At 30.3% G+C, this 22,936-nt stretch overlaps 2 protein-coding genes and 1 pseudogene across 2 annotated transcripts; 1 reads left to right on the top strand and 2 right to left on the bottom strand.

The window, feature by feature from the left end:
* The first annotated feature begins 10,448 nt into the window (after nucleotides 1–10,448).
* LOC108808119 (uncharacterized) lies at nucleotides 10,449–13,307 on the top strand. Its single transcript, XM_056988820.1, has 4 exons — nucleotides 10,449–10,624; nucleotides 10,870–12,284; nucleotides 12,375–12,504; nucleotides 12,593–13,307. Exons 2-4 carry the CDS (start codon nucleotides 10,902–10,904, stop codon nucleotides 13,180–13,182), a joined length of 2,103 nt encoding a protein of 700 aa, XP_056844800.1. The 5' UTR covers nucleotides 10,449–10,624; nucleotides 10,870–10,901; the 3' UTR covers nucleotides 13,183–13,307.
* A 23-nt stretch (nucleotides 13,308–13,330) lies between these two features.
* On the bottom strand, nucleotides 13,331–15,082 carry LOC108812578 (tetraspanin-18). The gene is made up of 6 exons (XM_018584867.2): nucleotides 14,683–15,082; nucleotides 14,345–14,444; nucleotides 14,145–14,225; nucleotides 13,969–14,073; nucleotides 13,697–13,885; nucleotides 13,331–13,604 (listed from the first exon to the last, which is right to left on the bottom strand). The coding sequence occupies exons 1-6, from the start codon at nucleotides 14,928–14,930 to the stop codon at nucleotides 13,560–13,562; spliced, it is 768 nt and encodes a 255-aa protein (XP_018440369.2). The 5' UTR covers nucleotides 14,931–15,082; the 3' UTR covers nucleotides 13,331–13,559.
* Nucleotides 15,083–18,233: 3,151 nt separating this feature from the next.
* LOC108808120 (arginine--tRNA ligase, chloroplastic/mitochondrial-like) lies at nucleotides 18,234–21,024 on the bottom strand (annotated as a pseudogene).
* Nucleotides 21,025–22,936: the final 1,912 nt, after the last annotated feature.

Below are 22,936 nucleotides of genomic sequence, written 5' to 3' on the forward strand. Positions count from 1 at the left end.
GATATCTGGAATTTAATAAAAATGAATATTAGAAGGAATGTAATATATGTAATGCAGATATATATGGCTGTTTCTTTCATGATTGCTTCCTCCTCATTCATTTTGATGCTACTTCCTCTCCCATCAATCCTCATTACTATCCCCCAATAAATTTTGTAATTATGAATTGGTTATCTCTGTATGGTCAGCTGAATAAAATGTAATGTTCAAAGTTTATGTTTAGTGGAAATCGATTTTGGAGTGAACTTAACTCAATTGACTAACACATTTTTTTTTGTTTTCTTGTTATATTTTTCTACAAAGATGATCACAATGCATATTCAACAACAAGAAGCTTCTTATTCTTAAACTAAAATGACTAAAGCCTCTTAAAACGTTTCTCGAGTTTAATACGTTTCTTGCTTTTGCAAAACGTTGTACATTTAAACCATCTTTACTGCTTATAGTTTTGTCACAACAATCTTTATAATGTTCAAACTCAGAGAAGAATAGGAACACATCTTTTAAAAAAAATTGTATTTAGTAACTATAAGTACAAGAAAACAGCTAGTATATTGACCTAACTTCGTATGAATATGCGAGTCAGTCACACCTGTTTACTGACATCTCTGACCCCGATCAGTTAGTTTATATTTACTTCCTATAACTATATGCTCATAGTTTTCATAATTACAAACACCTAACTAACTATAAGTTTATATAACCATATATCAAATAGAAGAAAAAGGAACAAACACATGTAGCCAAACTAATGGGTCAAAAGTTAGTTCGCAGTTAATGCAATGGAACCGAAATTCTAAGAAACGGTCGAAAATGTTGAAAGTTTGATGGTTTGGTTAAGAGAGCCGGTTCATGCATGCATGACATGAAGTCTAACGTGCGAAACTATTAAACCGTGCAAATTTGTCCACGTGGTCTACAAGCCTATTGGAGATTTGGAGGTTGTAGTTAGGATTGGTTTGGTTATAGAAATGCCCAAAGAAAGTCAATAAGATTAAAACCCCATTATAAAATGTATTGCATCTTTCTGTTATTTCTTTGGTTTTGTTAATATTCGGACAAGAAAAAGACATTAAAAGAATAAGTTAGTTGGTCCATTTAGAGTTATTCTTGGTTTCAGTTACACATTAGAGTAAATTATGATTATTCTTTCATATATGTTTGCATTTATGTGATAGGAACATATAACATGCTACTGTTTTATCGATTGTTCGGTCATTTATAAGCAACTGCAATATTTCCATGTAATGCCAAATGTTCTTCTCAAATTATTTTTCATTTACGAGAGAAAATATTGTTAGTTTCTTTAGTCTTCATTGCTAAATATGAAAATTCATATGAAAACTAAGATCTAGCTAGTAGTATTTGTAAAACCGTAAAGAAATTTTGGTAAGATTTATAATCGTATATTGTAGAATCAAAGTAATGTCATCTTCCACAATAACAAGCATCTTCCACAATGGGGGTATTTGAAATTAAGATAACATATAAAGTGAGCGTCTTATATAAGTTCTATTGATTAAAAATAATCTAGGTCATCAGTACATATATGGATTAATTGGTGGCAGTACCCCAAATGAGACTTATATTAGTGTTTTACCTCTGCAAAGAACTGATGATTTAACGTGATTATTTTGTCCCTATAATCTAACACATTTACTATGCCTAGCCCCTATGTGGTGTGCAGAAGGCACTGTTCAATACAGTGGATAATGCAAAATTTCTGAGCTTTCCCAAAAGTAGATAAAAAGAATTTGTTGCCTCATTTCATTTCATAGAATCAAAGAGTTTCTTTGTAATTAATTTTATTTCCCAACCACCATTTTGCTTCCTTATTTCTTTCAGAAAAAATTCAATCTTCGTCGCAACTCATCAAATCTCTCTTCAAAAGTCATTTCCTTTTCAATTTTGATTATCATTCTAAATCCCTTTACTTATTTCACATATAATGGAAGAAATTATTTTTTTTTCATAGAATATCCAATGTCAAAGAGGAGCCATATAAGAATGTTCATATAATGGAAGAAATTATTTTTCCCATAGAAATTATTTTTTAGCACAACCATAACTTGTTTACTCGTTAGAAACCATATTATCAGATAATAATTGTATTAGCGTTGTAACTATTTTATTAACAAATAATATTAGTAATTTATTGTTATATTATTATGAAAATATATTCACAATAGTAGTTGTTTTTGTATGTTCACATATATTTAAGCATGTTAACTGTTAATTTAAATTGATGATCAAATATTTTTTGTTTAATCCCATTCCATTCACAAGTTTCATGAATGAGATAAAAGCTAAGCAATATGTTATTTGATAACTCTATTCGTTACTGTTAACAATATATTTAGCAGGTAAATATGTTTCATGTATGTTTGTTTACACAAAGAATTCGGTGTTGTTAGTCACATGTAGATATTATTATTCATAACTGAACCAATTTTCTTATCAGATAACATTTTAATTATCAACTAACAATACCCGATTATGATAGCCTATAACAATCCTATAAAACTGATAAACCAATAATAAAACAGATAACATATTATTTATCAACTAAGAAATTATGTCATACTTGTTGTTTATCAATTAATTAAAACCGGGGTTACTAAATTATGTGCTGACATTAGTGTATATAAAATCACATAAGGCTTTTAATTCCATGCTTGATGTTCATCAACTAAAACCGGAGAATCATATAACATTTTAATTAGCAAACTTTAAATGAGGCTGATAATCCATTATCAAAATAGAAAATTAGTATTTAATTAAGTTGTGTTCCATGTCCAAGTACGACAACTACTCTCTACTGTTAAATCGATAAAACATGTTAATGATTGTTAAACGCATTCATATCACACAAACATAATAAATAGCAGGTAACATAAATTATTACCAAATTTGTTCTTATCACAAAAGGCCAAGTCTTTATTCAGATTCGACTCTATAAACCTTAATGTTGTTTTCTTCCCCAATACGTTATCAGATATATAATAAGTACGAGACTCATTCTTTTCAAAAAAAAAAAAGTACGAGACTCATCTTTTTACACAACATATATTTGTATGTTGTGTCTCCTACCGTCAGGTCTATTGCTACCACTTTGACGCGAAGCATGCTACCACTGACTCTTTTTTAATATAAAGTGAGGGCATTTTCGTCTATCCAAGACATAAATGCTATTCCTTTTTTATAATAACAAATCGATGGGCATTTGGTAAATTTAGGTTTGAATTATATATATTCTATCCATTGTTCCTATATATATTTTTAACCTCACTGGTATTTTATATGTTGTGCTTTACAAAAATATCGGTAAAAGAAACCACTAGAAGTTTAAAATTTCAAAATAGTATAAATTCATGTCGTCTCCTAAATGATTTAAGAGTTTTTCCTACACTTTTGGTTACCCTTTCTAAAACATAAACCTAACTTGTTTTGGACTAATACTTTCAGTCAGAAGATATGAATTATTTTGTATAGAAAACTATTTTTGTCGACTAGTTAAGATTTAGACCATAAAATTTAATTAGGTAAATAAGAAAAACAAAAAAAAGCTCTTGATAATGGCCATTTTTATATTCGAATTTATTCAATATAACTACTAAGATAATGGTTAGTTATAAGAAGAATTATAAATTGCGGTAAAACTAAATCAAACTAAGTAAAAAACTAGGCTATTTGCATATCCAATTTCAAATTGCATCTGTAAGTTGAGCAAACCATGATGCATCCACGCTAACAAATATCTATACTATTAAAACAGAATCCCTACTAGGATTCTGCCCTTGATTTTCTAAGATAATTACAATTCCATGCCATTAACTTTTTTTTTGCTTTAATTACAATAAATAAATAAGGAAATATCCCTAACTAAAAAACAAACTAATTTATCAAAACCATCGACTATAACACATTCTCTAGGCTCATATAAAGCAAAACTGATAACAAAAAGAACGTACATCAATGATAGAACAACGTTTCCGTTTACAAATTTATATCAAACCTTTAGCTTAATTCTTAAGTTTTTGTTTGTTGTGATTTTTTTTTTGTTTGATCGATTTTGCAAATTATACTCTAAATGAATATTAATTTCAACATTGTATTCAAAATAGCAAGGGGAACACGACATATTTACACATCAAACTATAATGTATCAATTATATACATTGTACTTTTAAAATGCTAGAAATAGTTAGTTTTTATCTATGTTTATGTAATGTTTCAGACTTGAGCAATAAACAATATTTTTTTACTACATCGTTTGTAAATATATATATGTATATATATCAAAAATATTTAATACAAAGAGAATAAAAAATTTGTTTGATACAATAAAGGGAAACACAATATATATTTTATAAAAGTAACAATGAAAATTTATTAAATTTAAAATGTTTGAAATGAAAATTCAGTACGTAAAATTAATATTATAAATATGTCTGAAATACCTTAATATGTAAATAAATATCTTAACAAACAATATATAAATCCTTTAATTTAACATATAAATTTCTTTTCTAAAAAATTAACAAAATTATATCCCTCAGCAAAATATTTTCAAATATATTTTTAGCATTAAAATTATATTAATTTTTAAGAAATTAAAAATATTTTAAAAGTAATGAAAGAAGGTATAAATAGACATATTATACAATATGATTCTCATATATGTATATTTATATAGGGCGTTAGATTAATTTTAGGAAACTAATAATATTAACAGATTATATATGTTAATATATGCTATATATGGGTTATATATAGGGTCTATTTGTTCAAGTTTGCATCTGATATGAAACCACCATATGAAACTCAAATTATAATAAAATATAAAATTATTAAGTTATAGATTCATAGATATATAAAAAATGATCAACTAGAAAATACCCGCGCTTTGAATATATAAGGTATACATAAATAACTCCTATATATTTGTCAAAGAAAGATTTTGTTACCATAGTGAATCACGACAAATCTTCTACTACGATCAGTTATTATTCAAACTGGTGGAGTATTTTTATTCAAAATAAATGATACTAGATCTTGACCCGCGCTTTAGAAGCGCGGAATATTTTACGATGAAATTTTTTTACTAATAACTTAAAAAATATTTTGGTAACTTTTAAAGAGTATGTATCTAAAATATTTTTGCATTTAAATCAATATTTTTAAATTCAACCCGATTGTGATTATACCGGTTAATACGGAGATCTAACAATTCAATTTAGGTTTTAAAATATTCATATTAAAAGATCACTAAAACCCGAGACTAATCGATTGAACTAATGGATGACCGATATGTAATCTAATTTGATTTAAATTGTAATAGTTTCATAATTTGTAATCTTATAATCCAAAATTTAAAGTTCATTATTTGCAATTTATGAAATTATGATGTTTCTAAAAAAATTTAAAGAGAAAATTATGGATATAAAATAACTAAGATTAATTATTGTATTGTTTGGAAACATTGATAGTAGTATATAAAATATATTGTTTGGAAACATTGATAATTGTATAAAAAATAAGTATATTGTTTGGAAACATGGATACTATAAAGAAAGGAACATTAGTGATTTAATGTAGGTTTAACTATAAAGTATAAAGGTGTATTTAATTTAAAAACTTACAAAATAAATGTTAGGTCCAACAAAATGTTTCTGTTTTAATAAGATAGATGATAGAGATTATATATACTTTTGCATTTTTTGTTACTGTGAGATTATAGTTTACCCATACGTCCATATCATAATATATTTTTATCCCAAAATTTTATTAATTCTTTAAAAAAAAATTATTTATGTCAGTGCCAAAGATATAACTAATGGGATCATTCATTATCTTAATTTATGCAATACTCATATATCTATACTATTAAAGCAGAATCTTTGATAAGATTATATCCTTAATTATTTGAATTATTTATAGTGGCATGTTACTCACTTATATAAGTTTCTTTTTATTTTTTTAAAATTGCGTAGAATAGTTTTAAGCAACAATCTATATCATTTAATAATTAATATAACCGATTGTGCACATATTTCCAAATATAATTACAAGATTTTTTGCATTACGAAAAATAGATCTGAAAATATTCAAACAGATAAATAAAATAACTTATTTGCCGAATAACCAAAAAAGTAATTAGATTTTTAGTTAAAGGTTAGACAGAGATATAAGAGAAATGAGAAGAGATAATGTGTTTTTAGATAGTAAATTTGGAATTTTTGTATTTATAAAGGAGTTGACCAAAAAAGTATGTTTCCTAAATAAATCTATAATTTAGGTTCAATAAATCTATCATAGTTTGGATATGATTTGAGTCCAATACATTTAGTTCTCTTTTTCATATTAAACGTTTTAGTATATGGGTTTCGATTTCCGTTTCAATTTTGCAAAAAATTAATAATTATTTTCAAAAAGTATTATTTTTTAGATATTGATCATCCTAAAACATATAAACAACTATTAAAAATGTTACAAAATGCATTATAAAAAATTAATCATAAATTTTATATCATAAAATTAGATACTTAAAAATAAATAATCCCGCGTTTTTAAAACGCGGGTCAAAATCTAGTATACACTTATAATACACGAGCTTCTAACTCTACTGATAAATGTTTCTGCTTTAAGAATAGAGGTGTCATGTTCCAGTTTCAGTTCATAACTTTTTAAATTCAAAAAATATTTTTTAAATACATATTTTATAATTTTACATGTATTTAAAATATATTTTAAATTTTATTATAAAATACATATTTTTTTTATGATTAACTATTTTCACTATTTTTAATCAAATCAAACGATAATAATTGAAGTTTTACAACTTAAAATTTATTACTTAATCAAAAATACATTAGAAGTAAAAAATAAAAAATTGAAACTATTTTTTCCAACTATGTATATCATTTTGAAACAGAGTATAAGTTAAATGTTAGTATATATTAATACCTACGTAACTATCTAATCTATTAAATCAGAGTCCTAATTTTTATCTACTATTAAAAGTTATCATTTAAGTTTTGGACTCTTTCAAGTTTGTTACTAGACTACATAAATTTTGGACTATTTGTTACAATAATTTATTAAACGCTACTTCTTATATATGATACAATCAGATTACTATAGATAGTTGTTGAACTTATTTAGCTATTTTTTTGTCCTACAAATAATTACCCTATCTATACACAATTAATTAAATATCTGTAGACTTTAGATTATCTCATTTCATTCTCGTGATTATAAAGCACGTCATCATACGTTATATATAACACTGGACCTATTTCATTAAGCTTCAATATTTCATTATAGTGCATCGTCATTATTTTTCGTTACTACAATTATATTTGCATATATATCGTAGATAAAATTTATTATGTTCAGATTATTAACTGCAACATAGCAAATTCAAATTAATTCATATATTGTCTATTTTCGTCTTACTAAACATGCAAAAATTTGATGCACTTTTCATTGATATCTATTATAAATACGACGTACATTTGTATCTACCAAATCACTATATATAATCTTCCATCACCTAAACCTTTCTCTACACCTCACGAAAGCAAAAAAAAACTAATGTCGCTATGGTTACATCCAACGAAATCACATTGTTGAATAATGTCAAGCCATTTAAAACTACTTGGATGGTTAAAGTAAAAGTTCTTCATTCTTTGACACAACTATTGTTTACAAGTCATAGTAAGACCATTGGATTGACTACTTGATATAACATATTTGATTTTCTACATTAAATTTTAATAATAAATCAATTTTAATTAAAATCTCGAATGTGATTTTTAGTTATAACAAAATTCGTTGAAAAAAATATAACAAAATCCGCTGAGAAAAAATCTAACAAAATCCTACCAAAAATTTTAATCTTTTTTTAATAAAATAATGTATTATAATTTCGTAATTAGTAATGTAATCTTATTATAGATTAATAATAATTAAATTTTATCAGAAAATAAAAATAAACTTATATGTTAATTTTAGGGAAATTTTCAAAAATATCACTTTCAAGGTACCATTATTCATCTTTACCACCACTAAAGACACATTTTCAAAAATACCTTATTTATTAAAATGGTAAAAACTCTTATATCTTTGTTTTTATATGCTTTTCAAAATTATAATCCCAAATTTTAAATCCTAAACCTCCAATTCTAAACTCTAAACACAAAATTTTCAACTCTAAACCCTAAATCCTAAACTATATACCCTAAATTCAATATCCTAAACCCTAAACCCTAAATTCTAAACTATAAACCCTAAATCCTCAACCCTAAACCCTAAATCCTCAACTCTAAACCCTAACCTATATGCCTTAAACCCTAAAACATCAAATCTAAACCCTAAATCCTAAACATTTAAATCTAAACCCTTCATTAAAAGTAGTGGTAAAAGTGGTTAGTGTAAACATGAAAAGTGGTACTATGAAAATGGTATTTTTGACAATTTCTCTTAATTTTATAATTTTTATAATTGTAGTCTATATCATTATAAAATAGATTTTCTCTATAAATTACATTTGACAAAATTATATTAAATTGGTAAATTAACTGATTCTTTTAAAAATAGTTTCATTTAAATATACTATCATTCATCTTCATAAAATGTATTAAATTTGTAATTTATGTAATATTTAATACAAAAACTAAAATCATTAACATATGCTAAACCTTTATATCTAAAAGTAAATAGTATTATTTTATTTATTTTAAAATTTACAGCAATATATTATCTATAAATAATTATATACAAAGTATAATCGTATATAACTATCATTTAGTTCATGTATTATTTAAAAAAATGTTACTAGAAAAAATAAAATTTTAATAGTTAATTTAAAATATTAAGGACAAATCAATTTTATTTATAAATTTAATGTATAATTTAATTATAACAAACTCTGTTGATAAAATTTTAGAAAATCTTACCAAAAAATCAAATATATCTTTATAAAATAATGAATTAATTTAGTAGTTAAAATTTCAAAAATCATATAATATTCCAATCTAAAATTGATTGTGTAGTTTTCAAAATTTCTCTTGACTAAGTATACAATTCTAAAAAGTAAACTAGATTATGATCCGCCCTTTTAAAAGGGCGGGTCTATTTTTTGTTTAAAATGTTATTAAAAAGTTTAATTTTTATATTTAGGTTTTTTTGTAATCATATTTGTGACTAATATTAATTTAATTTAATATAATAGTCCCTTAAATAAATTAAATACATTATTGAACCAAACATTTATCAATTGTTCATGATTCTATTTTAATGGAATAGATATTAAAAGCTCAAAAAATGATAATATTTCAAATTTTATAAAAGATAAAATTATAGATGATAAAATATAAAATTTTGAAAGAGAAAAGGTCTAGGATATCACAAATTATTTTATTGTCACAAATATAGCACACAAGAAGAAAATGACCAAAATGTTTCATTAAAATGATTAATTTACATTTATACGCCTACGATTAACTAATCCAAACCTTAGGGTTTAGAATTAATGGAGGGTTTTGGGATTAAGGTTTAAAATTTTTATAAAATAAAAAATAAATACTAAAAATTTAAAAATCAAATATGAAAATAGTTTTAAAAGTATTTCCAATTATAAAAGAAAATAAAAAAAATTCGAAAAAATAACTTCCAGAAAATAAAAAATTTATAATCTGAAAACATATAATCTGAAACTATAAAAAGTTATCTTTTTAGTTTTTTAATTTATTTTTTATTTTTTATATATATACTGTATAAAAGTTTTTTGACATCTTAAATAAAACATTTTGGTCATTTTTTTCCTTGTGTGCTATTTTTTTGACAAAAACACATAAAAAGTCTATTTAGGAGAATTGACTTTTTGAAATGTAACACCAAAAAAATTTATATTGATAGATGCTAAAGTATTTTTTAAACACAAAAAGGAAATACATATCATAAACAATTTTTTTTTCATAAACAATTTTTTATCTACTGTATAACTACTTTTTAACAAGTATATTGTATGAAATTGTAAAAATTAAAAATGCATATTAACGGAGATTATATATTTTCTTATTTCAGATTATAATATATGTATCAAACTCAAAAATATATATTTAAGTAATGAAAAATAAAAAGAATATGAAATGTATAAAAAATCACCATATGACAAAAAAAACAAATCACTATTTATCAATAATCATGAATAAAAAACTTAAACAATAAGATTATAGAGTTATACAATATATAACACTAAATATAAATTTAAACTCCAAAGTTATATATTTATAAAATGAAAAATATCCGCACGAATGTGCAGGTCAAAACTCTAGTTAAACATTATTTATAAGTAAAAAAAACGACAATAAAGATAGGAACAAAATATATTTTGACTAAATTATAAAAGTAAAGAAGGCATGGAAAGGTTTTTCTATTGCAGCTTTCCCTCTGATTAAAAAGAAGCCCTTTTGTTGTGTATCAGAAGTCTTCCCCCAAATAGCTGCTGCTGCTGCTGCTGCTGCGACTGTTAGATTCAGAAGATTCTCCGGCGAACCTAACTCTCCGGCGAAGCTTAGAGAAATGTTTCTAATTCGAGCTACCTCCTAACAGGTTACAGGTCCTTCTCTCTCACACTCTCACTCACTGAGTAAAGCTCCGATCTTACTCAGAACAGAATATACTCTCTGCTCTCTCTCTCTCGTAGATTCGTAACCCATAGCGAATGAATTTGATTCACATTATTCTCGATTCTACTGTAAAAAAATTTCAATTGATTCTCAGTTTCATCTAGGAAATGCAGATCCAGTGAGCCCTCGTCATGAAGCTTTTTTTTTTTTTTTAACTCTGTTTCTTTCTCCACAGGGTAAGGAAAAGCCAAGGAGACAGCTTTATCTATGAGAAGACTCGTTCCTGTAGAAATGTCCAAGGAGATTGAACACAGACATAGCTCTTCTAGTAATGTCGTTGCTAAACTAATGGGTCTAGAGACCACAGCCTCACCGCGTAGCAGCAGATCCAGAACCTCTTCCTTGGATAATAGTCACGAAGCTCGCAAGTTTCATGGATATGAAATGTGGGTATCACTGCCTCATAAGGAGAACAAAGGACGACAACAGTGTGATAGCAAAAAGCTGGATCTTGTTCGTCGCAAGTTCATGGAAGCCAAACGCCTTGTTACAGATGACAAGCTTCACGGGTCCAAGGAGTTTCAAGAAGCCCTCCAAGTTTTGAGTTCCAACAAAGATTTATTCGTCGAGCTTCTACAGGAATCAAACTCCTTCCTTTCTCATGACCTTTCCGACTTTCAACCTGTTTCTCCTCATCCGGATGCTAAGCGCATTACGGTTTTGAGACCTTCCAAGGCTCAGGGATGTGTGGTTCAAGATAGCAGAGGCAAGCAGGTTAAGAAGACGCAGGAAACTGCTCAGACAACTCGAATAGTGGTCTTGAAGCCTAGTCCAGGGAAGGGTCTAGATATTAAGGCTATTTCTTCTTCATCGCCTCCTTCCTTTTTCGGTGAGGATGGAGATGCTGAGACTAGACAAGTGGCCAAGGAAATTACACGCCAAATACGTGAAACTTTCAGAGGACACTGCAGGAACGAGACTCTTTCGTCTTCTTCTTCTTACTCTGTCTTGTCCAATGGCTATCTCTGTGATGATGGTTCGTTGAACGCAGGAAACTCTGAGATCATGTCACTATCCTCTAGGCATTCATGGGACTGTGCCAACAGGTTTGAAGCTCCTTTCTCTTCCTCTTCGTTCAGAAGAGTCTCGTTTTCTCCAGAGTCATCTGTCTACAGAGAGGCAAAGAAACGGCTTTCTGAAAGATGGGCAATGATGTCACTAAACGGAGACGCACATCAACAACAAAAAAACTTGCCAAAGGTCTCAACCGCTTTGGGAGACATGCTTGCTCTTTCGGAGACCAAAGTACCAACCAGATGTAGTGAAGAGAGCAACAAAGCGAAAGCAGAATCGAGAAGATCAGTTTCATGCATAGGCAGTGGTCTAGATCAAGAAGAAAGCGCAAGCGATTTTCCTTTGAATACCCTTGAAAGGTCACAATCAGTCCCTGAGATTAGACTCAATGGTGGAACTTCAAAAGCACAAGCTCACCGAGAGCTTACCGAGTCAAGAAGCTTAAAATCATCTTGGAAAGTTCCAAGCTTGTTCTTCTTTAGGAATAAGAAATCAAACAGGGAGAAGACTGATGCACTGACTCAACTGGCTAAGCCCACTGATGCATTACAAAGAAGAAGTATTTTTACAAGCGAGGTAATTCACAAAATCTGAAACTGGTTGTGAGTTTAGGAATGACTTGAAACCATTCTTGTTGTTAATCACCAGTCATTGGTTTGTTTGCAGGGAGAAGTAACTATACTGAATGAAAACCAGGACCAGCCGAGTCCAGTTTCGGTTTTACAGCATCCTTTGGAAGAGGAGCATGTGGGAAATCCAGAATGTTCTGGGTCAACAAAGCCATGGACTAGTCATGGTTGGTTTTAGCTCTCTCTTTCTCTCACTCTGTCTGCTGTTGAACTTTATAAAAACTTGTAACGCTTTGCTTCTGTCACTTGTCTCAGGAGAAGAAATGTCTCTGAAATCTAGCCTGATCGACAAATCACCTCCAATAGGAACAATCGCTCGGGTTTTCTCATGGGAAGATGAGTCATACACAGACATAACTAAACCTGGAACTGGAATCAAGGAAGATGAAGACTGGTATTACTTCATCAAATCTCTCTTACAAGCATCCGGTTTCAGCTGCAGTGACCCGCTTATGACCCTGTGGCACTCACCGGATAGTCCTTTGGACCCATCATTAAGAGACAAGTTTGCCAACAAGGAACCCATCAAACGAAGGAACCAGCGATCAAACCGCAAGCTTGTCTTTGACTGCGTCAATGCCATCATAACAGTGAGAATATCAACAGCTGCACGCACTGGCTTGACTTCAGGATTCGACATGGTGGAACATGTTTGGACAGAGTTTAAGGAGTGGATGGTTCAGGACTCTAACAACTTGGAAGAAGAAAGTTTGGTGAGGGAAGAGGTGGTCGGAAAAATGTGGAGCCATAATCTGCAAGTGGAAGTGAACAACTTGGGGATTGAAATTGAAGTGATATTGTTGCATGAGCTTGTTGAAGAGGCAGTCTTTGATCTCACTCAATGAAACATTGTATATATGCATTCATATAATTTACTATTTAGGCAAGTGTTTTGCATTCATGAAACATATTGATGATATAATTTATGAAATAGTTTAACAAATTATTAATTTACATTTTGGTTATTATTCTTGTTATTGTGAATCAACAAAAGATTAGTAAAATCTTTATAGTGGAAATGATAATTTAGAGAGGATTCTACAGGCAAACACACAAATAGAGATGCTTATGCGGTTGGTGTGGCACACAATATGACACTGTTGTCGAGTTAACTATTTAAGCACACTCAGAGAAAGTTACAGAGAGCAAAACATAAAAAAAGACAGCTACACAGAGACCATATGGACGCATGCAGTTTCAGAGTCATGTTTATTTGGCTTCATCAGCCTTTAGGGTTCACTACCGCCTGAGTCTGGTTGAGTCCATACTGCCAAAGAAACCATATTTTTATCAGCAACGGATTTACAAGCTCCTGATCTGCTATGTAAGAAGATTGAGAAATAGTGATGGGAGTTGAACCTTTTCTCTGATGCGAGAGCTCCAGTTATCACTCTTGCTAGGCCCAGCAGAGGCTTGGTTTGCTTGAGAACCAAGAAGTGGATCCCAAGCTCTACTCCTCGGGTTCTCATAGTCTTCCTCGTCGTCAAGCTCGGGTCTCTTAGGTGAAACCATAGCTCTGAGAACCATGGCTAGTAGCAGTGACAGTAGCTGAAAAAGCAACAGTGGAAGAAAGATTCATGCTTTGTTCACTATGTATAAAATGCTAAAAAGTTAACTAGGAGTGAGTTTACCTGGACGACTACTACAGCAGCCCCGACCCATTTGCATATATCAATGTTGTCCTCAATGAAAGCCCGAAGACTATTGAGCTCTCCAGTTGGATCATACGGAAGATCCTACACAACTCACATACATATTTTATAACAAAAGTCAAGAAACAATATTCAAAATATACGAAAGATGTCACCTTTTCCCAGTGACGATCAATGGCGATGAATGCAACAAGGGCAGCTTCAAGTAGAATGAGCAGAGTTTTGAGAATAGAGTACTTTGAAAGCCGTCAAGGGAAAAAAAAAAAGGAAATAAACCCATTCCAAGTAAACTGTCATGACGGTTTGGTAAACTCTATCTATATATTAACATAGATTAAAAAAATGTGAAGGATACGAAACACAAGCAACAGGTATTGATAGCTTCAGCAGCAATGAAACCAATGAAGGTAACAATGCAGACCAATACACCAACCGCCATAAAAGAGTAGATGAACCTGCATTAATAAAAGCAATCACAACAAACACAAGTCAAGAAACCTGACTGGGGCTGGCATAATAAAAAAAAAAAGACAAGAAGATTCTTAACTACTCTGCAAGAATAGAAACCAAAAAACATAATCACTCTAGCTAACGTTTCTATTCACAAACAAACTGTAGTCATCTTCTCCATAAACCCACATTTCGTCCATTTTGAAACCCTAAAATTGAATTGAAAAAGGAGGATTAGAGTACCATGGAGCAGGAAGGTCCAAGGAACGGAGGCTAAACCCATGATCACCACCACCACTAGACCCTAGAACGACGCTCGCCATGAGACCAGCAGGATTGTTCAAAGTGGGAGGATCGACGGGGACGTGACGGTGGAATTGATCGAGCATCCATATGGAGTAGATGATGATGGAAACACCGAAGAAAGCTTGAACGAAATTGAGGATCTTGAGAGTTGAGGCGAACGAAATATGGCAGCAATTATGCCTCATTTCTTCTTTCGATTACGAAAAGATGATTGATTGATGGATGGATGGATGGATAAACCCGGAAGCTTTTTTTTCAAAGGTCGTCTTCTTGGCTGTAAAGGTGTCTGTCTTCTTCTCTTTTTAAAAGTATTTCATCTTTTTATTTTCAATTAGTCGTCGCCTGCAGTAGATGGCAAACATTTTTGATGAGTACAGTCACTGTCTCATGATGTGTTGTGGCCTGATTTGTTATTTTGTTTAGCTCTTATCTGCTGACTTGTCTTAGTAGTTTTTAATGGCTTTTCATAGTGTTTTGAAACCCTGACCTGGAACCGCGGTTGAACCGGTAAACCCGATTATCCAATATAAATCCGGTTTAGGTTTCATGAAAGAACCAATATTTAAAAAATCCAATAAAATCTATAAAAAAATTGTTAAAACCTGAAACTCGATTACCGGTTGAACCACTAGATAACTTTTACTTATTTTTTTATGTTTTTAATTATTTTTTTAAAATCTATTTTGTATTTTAAATTTTTAGTTAAAAAATTAGGTTTTTCAGTTTTATTGTCGTCTACAGACGTTGATTATTTTGTATATCATAAATCGTGTTTACTATATATTACATGTTAATAGTTTAGTTTAATTATTCACACTAAACATATAAATATTTATGAATTTTTAGGTTTTGATATTTTTCTTGTTAGATGTCATAAACAAATCTGAACTTGTTACATATTTTTATAAAATAATACAAATTATTTTTGTTATTTTATATATCAAATAAAAATAAAAATATAAAAACTAAAGTTAAGTATTTTATATTGTTTCTAAACGTAAAATATAAACATATACAAAATATTATTTTATGTTCTATAAAAAAATAGAAAATACTTAATTTCAGTCTTAATATATTTATTTTATAGCTAATATATTATTATATAATAAAATAAATTTATTTATTAATCTGCAATTTATCCACAGTAATCTGGTGACCTAATGATCCGAACAGTCATCCGTTTCAGTGTTTGAGTCGATTTTCAATTTTTCATGATTATGACATCTCAGAAATTCAGATACCTTACATTTGTTGGAATGTGTAGGTTTTAACGTTTGATTTCTAATCATATTTGGTTAATTCAGGTTTCGATTTTTCTGAGAGGTGAAATTTAGTTACATTCAAATATTTTCAAACTTCAGTTTAGATTCTAATTCAGCTTTTGATCACATAAACATTTGTATGTGACCTACATTTTTTTGTATGTGAATTACAAGTGCACATATTAGTTCACAAATTTGATAAGTTTAATCAATTTGCATTAATAAAATATTAGTAGCATATTTTCTAAGTGATTGCTAAGAGATTGAAACATAGAAATTTTAAAATAGAAATTAAAATTTATAAACGTAGAAAACATATTAAACTGTTTTCAGCACATGGACTCGTTTCACCGACTACCTACACAAAGTTATTATTTTTGTAATATTTAAGGAAATTAATAAAAAAAATATTATTATAGAGATACTACAAAAATGGGAAAATATTTTAATGTTACTTCTAACAACTAAAATGATATTAGCATTTTTAAAACAATATTATAATAATATCAGTGATTATAAAAAAGAATTAATAAAAACTCAAAATATTTTTCTTCTGCTATAACATTTGTAGTTGACGTTTGCGATTGATTTTTACTGCATTCCGCTTCGAAATGATGCTTCTTTCATTGCATTTCAAAGATATATTTTTATGTTTTATAGAAATTTCTGATTTAAAAAAATTAATTGAATTAACTGAAATTATTTAGTTATTAAATTAATATATTTAGAAAATAATTTTATATATTTTGTTACAATTATATTTTTCCATAACTATAAACCAAAAATTAAATAAATGCAATTTGTTTTTGATTATTTACAATTAAATGTTATTAATTAAATAATGAATTAGAAATTAAAGCATACATCTTGAAAAAAAACTTACAATATGTATCTTCCAGAATCTATCCATAGAGGAGTAATGTTCTTAAAGAATTCTCTAACTAAACTTAATAATATTTTTAAAAATTGTAATATAATCAACGGGTAAAGATTAGATGCAAAATAACACTTTGCAAAATAACACTTTATTTTAATTGAATAGATGTTACACAAATTTTCTAAGATATTTAATAAATTTTTGATAAGATTTATTTGCTACTAATATTATAAAATACATTATATACTAATGAATTAGTCTAACTATGATTTTTATACAGTAAAATTTTAGCGACTCTATTTTAACAAAAGATATATGTTACACAAATTTTATAAGACATAATCATATATCAATATATTAAATTAAATTAATTGATTAAAATTTTACTATTATTTAAGATATCAGATCTTGATAAGATTTAATAGTATTATTAAATAGATGATATATTAATGAATTGGTTTAACTATAACTTTTGTAGAGTAAAAATAACTTGTTGTAGTAAAGTAGATTATGTACGTCTTCTTAGTGTAATTCAAATTTCTTGTGGCAACTTCCCAAATTAGTTTGGTAAAATAGTCATGTTGGAATAATTATGATTACTCTTCTTCTTTTTCTCTCTCTAAGTTTGTCGATTTCCAAGCTACAAGTCGAATCTTATAATGTCCAAGGAAAACCACATGTATTGTATTTGATTCACACAGCTAATAATATTCTACAAAGCAGAAGTTTCTCACTAAACAAACGAGGTTCCATACAGTTGATGTGCGGCAAATGACAAAAACAAACAAATGAGGTTCCATATATAAGGTCTCATTTGTATTGATCCAAGCTTAACATTCGCTTATCGCATATTATCAGGCTATCCATCAATTGGAATTACTTCAGTGCCAAAAGAGTTGCTCCATATGTGTCAACATATTAGTTCATGTAAATTATAAGCAGTCGATAGAAACAGTTTTGTGATTTATCAAATACTGTATATAAAAACAGGTGTTCATTTCCAACAAGCAAGGCCGTCTCAAAAAAATTTCGGACCCTGTTCAAAAAATATTAATGACATTATTTAAAATATAGTGAAATAGTTTTAGAAATTAATAATTCTATTTATATATGTTTAACATTTTTTTATAAATTATAAACTCTAAATTAGTCAATAATATATCTAAATTTTAGAGTTTCATACCATAATTTATATATATATATATATTGTTGAAAAATTCTTATTTTTTTTTATTTTTATACTTACCCTGTTTGACCACTCCACTTGTACGTGCTATTAGATGGCACTGCCATCAAGGTTGGAAATTTTAAGCCTGGAAGAATTATAAATCACAATCTAGACTAGGAAAGATCTTGACAAGTTTAATAGAGTAATAAGCTAATAAAAACACAACCACCAAAGCGATATGAGAGAGAAACTGGTGGATGATACAGTACATGGATGAAGAATATGACACTCTCAGTCTCTAGTAACTTATAATATAAATATAACCCCTATATAATTGTAGACACATAAAAACCTTCTGCCGTATTGGGTTCGGTTTCATTTGCCGATTCGAGTGTAGTCACATCTTGTAAACAGGGGTGATTCCAAGAAGGTGGAAGCATTTCACCATGACTGTGGCCGTTGCTTCACAAAGGAGGAGACGGCTTGTATCCTCAACTGAACCATTGACCTAAAAAAAAGTTCAAGTTCATATAAAAGGTAATGCAATCTATTATTATAGGTGAGGGTAAATAGAAGACTAGAATTTTCTGGAATACTTACCTTGCAATTGGTGCAGAATTTGGTGCACAGTTCAGATAAGTTGTAGAGGTACTCGCACAGCAAGTTGGGTAATAATTTGGTGCACGCTTCCTCAACGGTCTGAAAATTGTTCACACATGGCAACTATTCGTTTTGTTACCAAGAAAAAGAAATAAGAATGTGAAAGTACCATCTAATGAGTATTGTGTATTTTTACCTCAGGAAACTGAACCAGGGCAAGACCCAGTGCCCGTTCGTCTGCAAGATCCAATGCTATCTTACCTGTCTGCGATAAATAAAGTAATGGCAGATGAAAAATGTAAAATCAGTAAGAAACAAATCCAAGAATATTATTAGTCTCTAATTTAGTAGAGAATACCACACAGATTGCTATTATAAATTAACAATGATTAGGTAAAGCTCGAGAGAAATACCTTTTTCAGCTCATCTATGTCTTTGCCAGACATTCTGATGATTGATTGGATCCGAGTATAGGTGTAGAGAAGGTAGACAGCTGTATTCCCCTGCTCAAGACATAAGATGAATAGAAATTAAGGATGTGTGTACATGACTCCTTAATATGTAGACTAGTGCCAAAAAAAAATCCAGTACTTTGTCACTAAGCATTAGATCATAGTTGAAAGCATAACTTGTGGATCTATTGTTCTTCAGGTCAGCATACCTTGAAGGAAAAAATAAAATAAAATTAGAACAAAGTTAGCTGTGCCAAATTTGTGGAGAGAATCCAGCAGTATAATAAATAGAGATGATGCATTTACTTCACAGCAGCGTATCCAACTGCCTCAGAGGTTTGGTCCAGTTCCTCGAGTGTCCATTTTATTTCCTTTTCCTCAGCTAAAAAACAGAGAGGAACAACCAAGGGATGAATACGAGGACAAGCATCCAGAAATACATAACAACGTAAAGGTTTGTGACATGTACCACGCTTGATAAGGGCAGCTCTACTGCGATTCTTGGCCTCATCAAGCAAATCAACAAGGGGTACTATATCTGTATCCCCACTTCTAAACCGCTTGCCATCTGCTCCCAGGACTACACCAAAACCGACATGGCTAGTCAAAGGGTATGTATTAGCACTGGATGGCAGAAAACCTGCTTTTCTGGCAGCCTGATTCAATCAGTGTAAAAGGAGGATGAGCACGATTGACAGTTACAATCAAGAAAAAATGTGAAAAAAAAACAAAAACTTACTCCGAACAACCTATAAAAGTGGTCCTGCTGGCCATCATCTGCCACATAAACAATCCACTCAGCTTTCTCTTCATAAAGACGATACCAAAGAGCAGCCATATCGGTAGTGTCATAGGAAAAACCACCATCATTCTTGACAAGCATGAGTGGGACGGCAAAGCCTTCGACGTAAATGACACGAGCACCATCATCTTCTTCAACCAACCCCATGCTGTTCAAATCCTTAAGCAGGTTAGCAATATATGGCTGGTAAAAGCTTTCTCCCTTTTCTTCAAGCTGCTCAATTTGAAGGCGCTGCATAGCCTTGGCACACTCGGCTCGGCTGATTTCACAAATGCGAGCCCAAGGCTTGAGATAAACAGGATCTCCTCCCTGTAGACGGACAACTGCCTGCTGTGCCTTTGCCTTAAAAGACAGGATCCTTGGTAAATCTTTCTTTTGATTGTCTGTAAAGCAACTGTAGATCTTCAATTGTTGTCAAACTATCTCCAGGGAATGTCTCAAAGAGATGCTCGATTAGCATGCCAAACTGTGTTCCCCCCAGTCACCAACATTGTTTCTGCGAAGCACTTCAACCCCCGAGTACTGGAGCATGCGAGCTATAGTGTCACCGATGATAGTTGATCTTAAATGACCAACATGCATTTGTTTTGCAATGTTGGGAGAGCAAAAATCAACCACAGCTCTCTTAACCGAAAGACTAGGCGCCCATGTCTCTATTCCATTGACAAGCATGCGCTCAATGCTCTTGGCCATCCAGTCAGATGATATTGCAACATTGATAAACCCTGGTCCAGTTACCGAGCATGAATCAACTATCTCAGAGGTTGGTAGTGTATTTGCAATCTCTTCTCCAAGGGCTTTAGCATCGTTTGGTTTCTTTCTGGTGGAACATATGCGGATTGCAATGCTACTACAAAACAAACAAGCAAGCAAAGAGGCACGCAGTATGAGCCAAAAAACAAAAAAAGTAACTTCAATTCAAAATTAAATAAATAAATACCTCTAATAATCTCCAAACTTTTTACTTCCAGCCGAGGACTTAGAGCATCTCCAATGTAAAACACTATTTTTTCTTCCAAAATGGAGTAAAAGTGATTATGGAGTAAAAATGCTCCAACCTCACTTCATTTCTCACTTTATAATAGAGTGATGAACAAAAAAAAATTAGATTACTCCATTTATGGAGTGAACTTCATTATGGAGTGGGAAGTAGAGTGGGGTTAGAGCATTTTCTACTCCAAACTCACTTTTACTCTATTTTGGAAGAAAAAATGGAGTTGGATTGGAGATGCCCTTAGCAACCAATGGCAATGGCTCAACACCAAGTAGTTCATCAGGAACTGTTTTTTTTAGACTAGCATCAAAGAGATTCTCTAGTTTCAGTTTTAGATTTTTCCCCTGTCAGCAGAGCAAATTAAAGTACTGCCCATGAGACGGGAAAGAATGATTTTTTTTTAAAAAAAATTCTAAAAATATATTCAATTATTAAAGAAAAACTATGACTTACATCTATCATGGTTACCATTGTCTGCTCTCTTGGTTGTTGCCAAAGCAGATCTAATTTACTTAACAATAAAGCGATACCCTAGTTCACGGCGAAGATATAGAGATGACTGTGTACCTTATCTATTACTATAAAATATGGTTCTTTCTCTCCTGTTGACACGTCAGACGCCATGTCACAAATAGGGTCTCTGTGATGCCGACACGTGTCCATGAGTTGCTAACGCCGCGTTTTATTTGATCTCCAGATATTGGCATCGTTCACGATTCTTATGTGAATGGAGAAGTACGAGGACTACTTGAAGCTCAAATCAAGAGTAGAGATCTTACAACATTCACAACGGTACATAGCGTTATTCATCACACATGTGAATGCTTACTCCATGTCTCTGTATACTTATAACTCTTCTGACTTTAGGCATTTGCTAGGTGAAGAGATAGCCGGGATGGCAGTGGATGAGCTTGAGCAGCTACAAATCAAGTAGATACATCACTTAGACAGATAAGATCCACAAAAGGTATACAGAATCTCAAGAAACCATAAGCTTATATTTGATTCTTTTAGTCTAAAGAGAATTTAGAACAGTACCAAATCTTGGAATTGTTGTCTAAGTGCCAGTCCCGGTCAATGCTTGATCAACATTCTGAACTCAAAACAAAAGTACATAAACTTTCACAGTGTTCAATTATCTCAATACAACACTCTCATATTGATTAATTTACAGGAAAAAATGTTATTGGAAACCACCATAGATCTTGAAAGAAAGGTTGTGCCATCAAAATCTTATAGCCCAAGAAATTGTATCATTTGAGATCTTTCACAATATTGTTGTCTTTTTCTCTTTATCTATCTCAGTTGGAAGAAAGTGATGCAGCCCATAATCACAAAAATCAGTCGTACTTAAAAAGATATGCATATGCAGTTGAAAAACAATACTTATACCGTTGACAAAAAAAATATACAGACGCAACATTAGAGGCTATATTAAACTGCGCCACAAAAACACATACGAAATCGGAGACTCAGAAACAATGAAAATAAAAAACAGCATTTCGTATGGAGCCAACCAAAACATCCTATCTTTTGTCGGATATGGAAGAAGATAGTAAGATTCACAAAATTCTTAAAATAGCATGATTGGCCTTACCATTACAACCAACAATAAAACTTAATACTCTCTATAGAGCCAACCAAAATAGAGTTCAACTAAGCAAATAAAAAAATCAACAAACAAATATAATTTGTTGAGAAAACAAATATAATCATTTTAAATAAGTGATATAATCAGAGGATGGAGTAAAAGAACCTGTAATTAACAATATTGATCATTGACCTTCCAAATCTAGAAATAAGCATAACAAAATAAAAATCCAAAAATGAGATACAAAAACCCAAAAATGCAAAAATTGTCTCGCTAATAGGTTGAATATAATAAAACAAAACTCTACAAAATCATAAGTGAGATAAAGAAATTAAAAATGAGTCAAGCTTCGAGAAAAAAACATTAGGAAAAACAAGATTTTCGAAAGCGGTGAAAACACACCAACAGTTTATTCTCATATTCAAAACAAAGCCGTATCTTAAAG

The sequence above is a fragment of the Raphanus sativus genome, chromosome 6, assembly GCF_000801105.2.
Source record: "Raphanus sativus cultivar WK10039 chromosome 6, ASM80110v3, whole genome shotgun sequence".
Classification (NCBI taxonomy): Eukaryota; Viridiplantae; Streptophyta; class Magnoliopsida; order Brassicales; family Brassicaceae; genus Raphanus; species Raphanus sativus.